Source organism: Lissotriton helveticus, chromosome 11 (genome assembly GCF_964261635.1).
Source record: "Lissotriton helveticus chromosome 11, aLisHel1.1, whole genome shotgun sequence".
In the NCBI taxonomy this organism is placed as follows: domain Eukaryota; kingdom Metazoa; phylum Chordata; class Amphibia; order Caudata; family Salamandridae; genus Lissotriton; species Lissotriton helveticus.
The window spans coordinates 70,963,177-70,975,189 of NC_136072.1; the positions used below are offsets into that span (position 1 = coordinate 70,963,177).

At 41.5% G+C, this 12,013-nt stretch overlaps 1 protein-coding gene across 1 annotated transcript in view; it reads right to left on the bottom strand.

Moving 5' to 3' along the window:
- The window catches only part of CLCN2 (chloride voltage-gated channel 2), a 530,501-nt gene that overhangs the window by 254,561 nt on the left and 263,927 nt on the right, over positions 1-12,013 (bottom strand). The window contains exon 3 of the mRNA XM_078668166.1: positions 6,752-6,883. Coding sequence (XP_078524292.1) covers positions 6,752-6,883 — 132 coding nt within the window. The remainder of the gene's footprint in view (positions 1-6,751; positions 6,884-12,013) is intronic.

Consider the following 12,013-nt stretch of genomic DNA (forward strand, 5'->3'; position numbering starts at 1 on the left):
TGTAACACATGTCCCTCATCCTACCCCATAGTGGTCAAGTCGAAGTTGTGTTTCTATAGCAGTGCATCGAAGTATCGAAGGCTATATAGTTCAGGTGCACTTGTCCTGCAGTGCCCGTTTTTGTTTTGAAGGTCACCACCTTCTCTCGCCACATCCTGCAGCATCTGCAATGAAAGTGATTCACCACTTCTGACCATACCCTGCAGCATCCACAATGGAAGCACTTCACCTCTTCCGATCATGCACTGCAGCGTCGGCAATCGAAGCGATTCACCTCTTCTGACCATGACCTGCAGTGTCAGCAATGGACGCAATTCACCTCTTCTGACCATGACCTGCAGTGTCAGCAATGGACGCAATTCACCTCTTCTGACCATGACCTGCAGTGTCAGCAATGGACGCAATTCACCTCTTCTGAACATGCTCTGCAGTGTCAGCAATGGAAGAGATTCACCTCTTCTGAAACATGCCCTGCAGTGTCCGCAATGGAAGCGAATCACCTCTTCCGATCATGCCCTGCAGTGTCAGCAATGGAAGAGATTCACCTCTTCCGATCATGCCCTGCAGCGTTAGCAATGGAAGTGATTTACCTCTTCCAACCATGCCCTGCAGCATCAGCAATGGAATAGAGTCTCTTCCGACCATGCTCTGCAGCATCAGCAAAGGAAGCAATTCATCTCTTCCGACCATGCCCTGCAGTGTCAGCAATGGAAGCAATTCACCTCTTCTGACCATGCCCTGCAGTGTCAGCAATGGAAGAGCTTCACCTCTTCTGATCATGCCCTGCAGTGTCAGCAATGGAAGATATTCACCTCTTCCGACCATGCCCTGCAGTGTCAGCAATGGAAGGGGTTCACCTCCTCCGACCATGCCCTGCAGCATCAGCAATGGAAGAGAGTCTCTTCCGACCATGCCATGCAGCGTCAGCAATGGAAGTGATTCACCTCTTCCGACCATGCCCTGCAGCGTCAGCAATGGAAATGATTCACCTCTCCGACCATGTCCTGCAGGGTCAGCAATAGAAGCGATTCACCTCTTCCGACCATGCCCTGCAGCGTCATCAATGGAAGCGATTCACCTCTTCCGACCATGCCCTGCAGCGTCAGCAATGGAAGCGATTCACCTCTTCCGACCATGCCCTGCAGCATCAGAAATGGAAACGATTCACCTCTTCCGACTAGGCCCTGCAGTATCAGCAATGGAAGCGATTCACCTATCCTCATACTTCTCCACAAGTTGCCATTATAGAAGCAGCTCTAGGCAGTATAACCATTCCTTTTTTGCTTCCATCAGTTTAGCTGCCCTCATGTCAATCCGATGACACACAAGCCGTAGCTACAATTGATAAAAGATATGAAAAGGGGGAAGAGCTTTATTCTTCCTGCCATTTTATGGTTATTTTTGTGGGTGAAATCTACCATCATATCCCGTTGTTCTCCTTCTTAGACTATGTCTTCATTTAGTTCCCTTTACTCAAGGCATATTGAACTCTCACCTGCAGCATAACCACTTTATACTCAGTCTAGTGGACATGTTCCCTTTCTCGCAACTCCAACTCAATGCAGCTCCACTGCCACCATTTTACAATAAGCATCAGTTTTTTTTATGTGAAGTTCTCTTCTAAAAATAAGGGCACATCTTTCACTCACCTTTTACCATGTGTACACCTCTTCAGAACCTCGACTATCTCTACAGGAGCTAGATAAGTCTCACCATAAAATAGTGCCCATACCCTGATCCTTCCCAGAGACTAAATACTCTCTCCTACACTCTTCTGAGATCCATTGTATGCAATTTAATTTTGGTTCTATGCTAAGGGTTTCAAAGTTTGCCACCATGGGAAAACTTGGCCTGTTGATTATTCCCACAGAGAGTTTTGTGGGAGAATTCTTCTGCCAAAAAAAGTAGGTTTTATGATATTCAAGTCCTTTTTTCCCTTATATTTCTCAAACTTTTTGAAAATAAAAGACATTAAAAAAAAAAACTAAAAAAAAACTTTACGAAGTTTGCAGAATTCAACTAGGCAAATTTCACGTACACCTATTCTGAAATTTCCTGCGGCATGAAAACCACAACCAAATTACACAACTTTGTATAAAATATTTGTATTCATTTGTACCTTCCGCACTATGAAGTTTAATCTTAGAGCGCTTATGAGAAATCATGAGCCTATCACATTAACTTTGCTGACGTGATATAAGATCAGCTTTCAGTCAAGTTCAATAAATACGCATCAGGAACACAATCGTGATCAAAAAAGAATTTTCCATTTCTGAATAACATAATAACTTTGGATTTAGAAATTATCAGAGTTTTTACTTTTCCTTGGATCTGCTGGCTGACACATGCCGGATTACAGGACTGGACCCGCACAATGGTTGCTCTACCTGGAAAACTCCCAGTTCTCATGGACAGCCAAATTTCCAGCATGGAAGGCTCCAAAACTGCTCATAGATTATGAGGCACATTTAAATGCTTCATAATTTAATTGATTGGGGATGCTACTATCTCATTTACTTGCATTTTAAATTACCTTTGTCGAAACAGACTTGCTTGACCATATTAAGGTAAGGGGATCAGTTCCATAATGGTAATTTATGGCACAATGCCTCTGATGAATTAAAAGACCAGCTCAAGTTTACTCTTCTAATACAGAGTTCTCCTTGTTGGTATGGTTAGGCATAGAATGGAGCTAGATGTAAACCCTGCCACCAAGGAAAAGTGCCCATGCCACACACAATCGAGTTAAACAGGAAGACAGCAAACCCTCATCCCTTTTGTGGAACACCACAACAGGGGCTATTCACTCTCTCCAAACCACTCATTAACACCAAACATGGGGCCCCTTAACGATGGCGGTCGGACGAGTGTCCGACCGCCATCGTAGTCGGGGTGGAGACCGTCCTATATAAACAACAGGGGTATACCCAATTAATCCTGTAATACCTGGGTTTGGGACGTAATATAATACACTCAAAATTGGTATCAAAGGAAACAATACTCAACGCTTTTTGAGAAGAGTACTTTTAATTACCTTCTCAATACAAACTCATTTGTTCAGAACTAATCAATCTCTCGCACACACAGGGCAGAGACGCCTATTCAAGGCGAAACATTAAACAACAATGACCTAATATTTTACAATACAATATCCAACAATATGACCTGAAACCATGAAAATAAAACAGAAATGAAACATCCAAAAAATAACCCTACAAAAATATATATACACTAGTGTCTCCCTCTAATTATAGGAGAACCACTAGGAGGAAATCTTCAAGGTGTCACACTCAATGGCTGTTATTCAATTAGCCTGACTCAAGTGTAACAGAACACAGATCACATAAATTGCTATTATTCCTCCACTGATGGAGACCATCCGACAAGTGGTCGGCGGCTCCACCCGCCATATTAGGATGTGACCGCCGTGTAGGCAGTCGGAAACATGCCTTTTACTATTGCCGCTTGTGCTTCGGCCCGGAAAAGGGACTCGCTAAAGATTGTGTCCATTAATCCCTCTGCCCCTGAAACTCTTACTATCCTGCTGATTGCACAATTTGATTGGGTCACTCGACTCCTCCGTCAAGATGAGATTAAGGACTTAAGATAGAACCAGCAAGGAGTTTCTGATGTATGTTGCACTTTAAAAATAACAAAATCAAAATACCAAATTAGACTGCATAATATGCAAATACTCCTGATACTCAATGTTGTGCAGATGACTGGGGCAAGCTGCCTTAAAAGAGGGCACATCTGAAATGCTCAATGAAGCGCTTGAAGATACAAATATTAAAAAGGACAGGTAAACTACAAAAATGTTGCCTTTAAAGCAGCCAAGGTACTTTAATTAAAACTAGCTCACAATCCAGAATCTAGTCTGGGCTGCAAAATACCTCTCACTGAATCTGCTCCAAAAAGTATTTTCCTTCATAAATTGTCAACAGAAAGCCAGGGGAGCAAAATAAACCATGGGGCCCAAATTTACTCTAAATGTGGCTATCTCAAAGCCAAAACACATCTGTGATGCCTGAACAGCCAATTACACTCTATAGAGGAGTTAGATGGTACTCAACCAACACCTCTACTTAACTGGGACCAACACATCAAAGGAAAGATCCCACGGGTGATGAAAACGCCAAACCTAATTTTTGTCAGGGTCTCACTGTCCTCGAAAGTCCAGTCCATAGTATTTGGCTTTGTTTATCGGCCACAGCCAATAGTGCTTCTTTAGGTTCCAAGAATGTAAAGTTCCTGGTTTCCAAAGCTAAAATAGTTTTATTATTACACCAAATGAGCCAAGGAATCACCAACCAGCAGGAAAAAAAACTTTTCTTTGAAAATAAAGAAGAAATTGATAATTTTTAAAGTATTCTTTCTAAGGTTTGATAAATGAAGCAAAGCAGTCAAGGTTGGTTTCTGGTCACAGCACCAAGACAGCGCTGCGATAACCAAGCAGCCATATTTGGTGCATTATAAGACGGTGTTGCGGTGTGGATGTTTTTAGTTTTCTTTATTATAGGTAGAGTTTCATAGAGGTAGGGGATGAAGTATCTACACAAGCTTTAAATTGTTTTGATCTCCTATGTACCAAAGAGGTCAATATATGTGTATAGAGAAGCTAGGCCAGTCTACATTATGCTGCATGTGGCCGCAGCAGGGTTCTTGTGTGACTTGTGTGTCTGTGCTGTTTTTTATGTCCACCCTGTCACCTCTCACTTAGCCTATTATATTAGAAATTAAATAGCCAACATATTCAAGAGGTGTGAAATCACTTTGTGACCTCTACACCTGGATTCAGTTTTGCATCTAACAAATATTGGATTGGCCTATACCTAAAGACATAATTTCTCCTTCCAAGTGAAGAAAGTTATCTGCTATATTGAAGCCAAATCTTTTTTTTCCACTGTTGAGAATCATGCCTTGGCAACTGTTACCAAGGTTGGAGGATGCTAAAACTGTCCATTTCTATGGAGACAAGAGTCAGTGCAGCTATTTGCAATCATCCTATTATCTAAAGGTGCAAGGGAGGGTGAAACCTTTACTGGGAGAGCAGGATGGAGAAGTCATTGCAAGAGACCTTTAGTGCTCAGCACGTCTACCGCACTGACAGGAGCCTTAAAGCGTATACTTTGGCTATAGTTAACAATCAGCTTTGGTACACAGTCAATTACAGTCAAGCACAGAAATGCATTAAAAAGATGTTTTATGATCAGCTCCAAGTGGGATGCTTTCCTGCTTATAATAAGCATGCATAGTTGGTAAGTGGGTCCTTCTAACTAAACTCTGGCCACAGGAAGATCTTAGTATATGAGATCAGATTTGTGACTCTTTACCAAGGGTGTGCGGTTAACTCCGCTCGGCTGGCGGAGCTTGCAACGTTTTGTTACTCTGCGCTCCGCTTGGAACGCGGAGTTCGGGAAAAAACTCTGCCAGCCACGTAGCATACCTGAGTCTACTTATTTGTTAAGTCTGTGCACTAATTGAGTCATTAAACATAAATACTGTAACAACACATCTGGAATACATCGCTGCCCTAGTTGGTGCTTGCCTAAGAAATGTCAGGGTTAATTCAATGAGTGACTGACAATGTCCCTCAGCAGAGGTAGGGGTGATTTAAACCATGTGAATGAGTAAGTCAGTCTTGTTTACTACCGTGGCTCGTTCACCATTGTGCAGAGTGTTCGCGCACCCGCCCACCTGAGCTGGGAACCTGTCCTGGGCCAGGTCAACATGTAAAACTGTCTCAGTAGGTCGCCATTGTTAGGGAATAAATGGTGTCGGAGGGTGGCACCCAAATGAACCTTGACCAGGCAGGGAAGCAGAAAGTTACGCATGTGCTCACTAACAATGAACAACTACAAGATTTTTCAGCCAATCCCAAATCACAATGTATCCTAAGCAGTTTCATAGCCAATAAATACCTGGTGAGAGTATTCACGCCCAGTCCTGCAAACAGGAGCTTCTCCTTCCAATCACGGGTCGTGTTATACTTTTTGTGACTGATAAAATATGTTTTAATCTCACTGATAGGCTTGGAGGACTGTCCAAGGAAATTCTGCAGTCAATTCCAGAGCCCAGCTGCCTGGGCTTGGCTTGGCCCCTAGGAGGGGCACCCACACAGCTGGACCAGATCTAGCTGCACGTGCACACAACAGAGAGCGAGAGAGTCCAAGGCAGCGAAGGGTGAGTAGCGGCTCAGTGAACTACTGTGGGGCTGGCAGTGTGACTGTGGGGATGTCAGGTCAGCGCCGTCGTGTGGTGGAGGTTCTGTCGCTGCCACATGCTTTTGACTTCAATATAACTGGAAGCAAAAGGGTGGGTTTGCAAGCCTTAACACCTTAGTGGTGGCTCAGTAAGGTTCTACTGATGTTTGGAAACTTCAGCGATATGTAAACTAGGGCAGAGCGGAACTCTGTGGAATTCCACTGAATCTTTATGCAACTCCGCGGAATTCCGTGTAGTGCTACTCCACAAGCTCCGCCCAACCCTAATCGTTACTTAACATTCAGGAAACCTTCTAAGATGGTGTTGATTCACAATTAGGTTGGTCGATTTTCTTATAGATGAACTGGAGCTTATGTCTGGTCTTTCTAACATCTAGCTAGATGCAGTGGGGCTTAACACAATATATCTCAAGTGCATCAAATTCACATGGCCATCACACAAAGCACTTGAATTGGACATGTGTGAGTTTGCACCACGGCTGGAGAGGCAGCCCGCAAGCCTCCTATCATCCCTCCAATGCGTTCACCTTGCAAACAGGTAGCAATGGCAAAGTCCATGACCCAGCTCACTAGCGCCATCAGCAGGCCAAGGAGAATCAGGAATATCCAGTCTTCACCCACTCTGGAGATCAGGAACTTCTGGCAGCGGACAGCACAAACTGAAAAAAAGGAAAAAGATACTGTTAAGGCCAGAAACGAAGCTGGTAGCTCATGAGAAAAGAGAGAAGGATTGCCACATAAACAATCATCGAAACTACAGTCGCATGAGAAGGAAACACATAGCAAACTCTCTAACCAGTATGTAAACTACATTTACAAGAAAGAAAGCACAGACACCATGAAAAGATAGAAAACGTAATACAAGTGCAGCAAAACAGACAATATGCCAAACAAATCATGCCCATACACAAAATCATCCCAAAAATGGCATCTTCAAGAAGCACACAAAGAACTATATAAAATGAAAATTGTGTCAAACACACAGCAGCAACAACACTAAAGAAAACAAGCAAAGTAGAGAACACAGATGTTACCGATGAATCTAAACTAAAAGAGTGACAACACATTATCGAATAGCAACAACCACAGAAGCTAAAATAGTTGAAACACATTTCAAAACAGCCCTAAAAGGATTATCATGTCTGAAAATATATCACACACTTTTACAAAAACTTCCCTTAAATCAATTCTGTAGATACATCAAACACCTACAAACACAAAATGAATCACAAAAGAATTAATCATAAAAGAGAAAAAACATCAAGAGCAACCCCAACAATAATACATAGAAGAGCATATCCAGGCTCCTCCCCCATGACTAGCATTAGGTCACAGAAACTGCACCTATAAACCTCAAAAGGTCAAAATACGCTTGGCAACATCTCTAGAAACAACACACACACACACACATAGAGAAAGTAGTTTCCAATAGCAACAAGCCTCAAAGCTATATTACCAGAGAAATTACATTATGCAAATGCAACATCAACCCTGAAGTGGCGTAGCTACTCCTACTGCCACCCAGGGTGGCCCCTAAGGGTGCCACCCGGTGCAGGTAAGAGCGGGGAGTGGGGAGTGGGGGGTGAGGTGGTGGCGGCAGACGGAGGACTTGTTCCGGGGAGGGTGGCGGATGGCTTGTTCAGGGAAGGGGCAGCCGACGGACTACTTGTTCTGGGCGGCAGGGTGGCGTATGATCGCAGACTTATTCTTGGGGGCAGGGGAATGGTGGTAGTCGACGAACACAACTTTATCACTTCCACTGCCCCCAAAAAGAGTGCCACCCGGGGCAGACCACAAACCCCCCACCTACCCCCCCCTCCCCATCCCAGCTACGCCACAGAGAAAAAACTACATCACTCAGGGAAAATATCCTAAACCCATACACTGCAAATGTCTCCCCATAAAAAAGTGGTATCCTCCCCATATTGTTTTTTGTTTTTTTTGTTCAATAGTTTTTTATTAAGATTTTAAAAGGATAAAAACAGTTAGGTATCCTCCCCATATTTAAACTAGAAAAGAGAAAACATAATCTCACCATAAAATGAACACCAAGAAAAGTAGAAACTACACATTCACTGAACAACCAAAAACCCACAGACCAACAATGCAAATTTATAATAAAGCAAACCCATTATCATACACTAGCTACTTAAAATACACGTAAAAGATAAAGTGCACAGAGATGTTAACACTGAACCAACAGTAATAAGATCACACTGCAACATCAAACAATGCACATTAAATGCAAAGAAACACTCAAAGAACCCATATCTGAAACAAACACTTAAATCATTATTTGATATAACAAAAATGAATAGTACAAAATGCTTGAGAACAAAAAAAATCGAAATGTTCAATCAATAATCCCTATAGGAAGATAAATTACAGAACAAAAATAAATCCTTCCGTTAACAGAGTCTTGCCATATTGGTACATACTTCTAACAACCTGAACATTCAAACAACATATGCTTAAAAACGTTCAATGCTGAATTCAAACAACTTCAGGAATACAGAATGCTAAAGAACAACACATGGTTCAACAAAAAACCCCTGCAGGACAATCTGGGGATGCCTTACATGGTGTAAATCAAATTATATGGCAGGGTTGAATAAATTATGCGATGAAGACATTCAATTTTTATGGCAATGTAAGGCAAAAAAAATCCTACATGTGTAATCATTTTATTTATTTAGGTAAACCTACAAAAATAACCCACTACTTGTGATCTTGTCCTTGTCAACAGGTCCAGTGAAGCACTTGTGATGAGCAATGAGTGGAATAGTAGAGACCCTGCGTAATAACCGTTTGCACAGAGTGGTTGCGACAGTGATAGTACACCGCAGTTTCTGATGAAAAGTAGAAGTGAATAAAAATGTGCTGAAGAGTTTACAAGATGCAGAAGGCCCTTCTTGTAACATAGTTCTCTTAAGGGATGTAGGAAAGATTACAGTACAACTTCCAACTTTATTTGATATCAATGGTAGGTTATCAACTTCCATGCCCCACATTGCTATAGCTCGGTAGGTCTTCCAGTTTCCTCAGGGTTTGGATCTCAGTTTTGGAAGAGCTAAGATTAAGGTGGTTATTCAGTATTCACTCATTGGTAGCACGGAGACAGTAGTTGGGTCTTGCTCAATCGTTTTTTCCAGAATTAGGAAAATGTGCGTTATAGTTGTTGTAGCGAGTTAAGTTAAAGAATATATATCCGGTCCACTATGGGTGTTTATAGCTTGCTGTCATATTAAGGAGCATTAATAGTTCTAGATGCTGAAATGGATTCTTACTTATGCTGCATTTTAAAATTATTATCTAACACTACTTAAAAAACAATCACCCACAAAAATCCCTCCCCAAAGATCTCTCTGAGACACTTCAGAAATATCACCTGAAAGGACTCTGTCTCGAGCAGATGGCATATTGTCAAAGAGCTTGGTCTGCTTCTCAACTCAAAAAAATAAATACATTATTAAATAAATACATAAATGTTTTATGCCCTCAAAGAGGAATCTGCCCAGGTGAAACGAAGTCTCTTCAGGGGAATTAAATAAAATATCAGAGAAAAAATATTGTGTGTCAAGAATATCGACGAAAAAAATATTGTGAAAGTAAGTTTCTATGGGTAAGTAAAGTCTCACTATACCCAACTCCACATATATGTACCTTGACAAAATGTATATGTTTGTGTATTTTAGCACCACCAGTGACACTTGAAACTGCTGAACTCTTAGAGACGGGTGCCTCCAGCGTTGAGTGGGCACACAAAACCTCACATCACAGGTCCATAAGAACAATCCGGAGCACTCAACGGGTACAAAAATTAGTAATTTATTAAACATTCAGCAGACGCGTTTCAGTGAAGTACCTTTCTCAGTGCGGGTTTAAACAAAGGATGTTAATTTCAAGTCAAAGAGGAATCTCCCCAGGTGAAACAAAGTCCCTTCAGGGGTATTTGACAAAATATCAGAGAAAAAATATTGAGTGTCAAGAATATCAAGAACAAAAATACTGTGAAAGTAAGTTTCTATGGGTAAGCACAGTCTCACTATTCTTAACTCCACAATTATGTACCTTGACAATATGCAAATGTGTGTATATTCACTGAAAAAAACAAATGTTACAGGGATGTTATAGTTAGGAAAAAGATGTTTTCTAAACATAGAATTCAATGAAAAAAGAAAGGATACAGAGATGTTATAATTAGGATCAGATTATATGTGCACAAAACCACAGAAATTCAGCAGCTAGCGTGACATGAGCTAACTATAACTTACACAACCATAATACACTGCTTATGACCTCACATATTACATCACTCATGACATGGTCAGTGACATCACTGATGAAATCAATCATGACCTCTGTAATGAAGGAAGAAAAAAGTGAATGACAGTACCACAGACTACTGGATCAAGTCTGGCTAAAAACAAGAAAGAAAGAAAAAAGAAAGAAAGAAAGAAAGAAGAAATAAAGCAAACAAGCAAGAAAACAGGAAAGTATGTAACAAAGAAGTAAATCATGAAGGAAAGAACGAAAGAAAGAAAAAGGAAGGAAGGAAAGAAAGAAAGAAAGAAAGATAAAAAGAAAGCATGACAGACAGACAGGTTTGCAAAGACAGCACCCTCCTGAACTTATATTCAGAGTTCATGTGAGCTGCTGGTGTGGTGTGTAAAAGCATCGGTCTGATAAACAAAGTAATTTAAAAAAGCTTTGCATAACGCAGGAACGGATGAAGCTGTATTGTGCTCTGTGCTCACATCTGGTAAAAAGTGTCCTGCTATTACATCGTATTCTACAAACAAAGGCAACACTAAAGTAATAATGAAATAAAAACAAAAACATTGGCACTGAAGGGAACTAGCTTGTATACAGAGGTGCTCCTTGTGGAAGTGCTAAATGCAGTCACTCACAGTGAAGTTAGCCAGTGTGTTAAGTAGGCTGACCCATTGCCCCATGCTAGATCTTGTAGTAGGCGGAATCAAAATGTGAATGCCAAGAACAGACCAATGGATGAACACAAGTGGCTGAAAACCCTTTTAAGTAAGTATATTTTACATACAATTTGAGTAAAAAGAAAAGGTCTTGGCTAACACCAGACCTAGAAATAAAAGGAAACACATGGGTCAAGGGGAGAATAGGGATGGCTTTGCTGGTTCTGCACATTCGTCTCAATACCCAGCTTCTTGTTGTTGGGGGGGGGGGGGGAGTGGGGGGCTGAGGTTACCACTGGGAAGAACACTCACAGCAGAAAGGTCAATTTTTACCTGCATTTCCTGCAAAATGAGTAGTAGTTTCCCATTCTGAGGAATGTGGTTTGACAACCCAATTTAGACCTGCTTTGAGGTTATTTATTCTCTTAACGAGCGGAGTACATATGAGGGCTTATAGTGCTTGTGGCCTTTATATTGTTTACATTGTAATTTCTACTCTGTTACACACAGTGCTTAATTTGTGCTGGTGGTTTCCAGTGCTTGGCACTGGCGCTTGTGACAGGATGCCAAAAGGTGGCACTTTCTGGCTAATTTAGAGATGAGCACAACAACAGTTAATTATTAATTCAGTATACAATAAAAATTACTATTACCTACCACCCAAGTCATTCTTATAGCTTTGGGGTCCTGAAATAGTTCGAATTGTCACACTTGTAGGAGTGTGATGGTTAGTAGGTTTGTTGTTGCCATCATTGGCAGCATGGCAGGGGCAATGGGTGGTGCAAGCTTCAGTGGCCTCCTGAGGCGAGCCTTGTCACCTGTTTTGCAAATCAAACACACTGAGTTACAGATAATCGT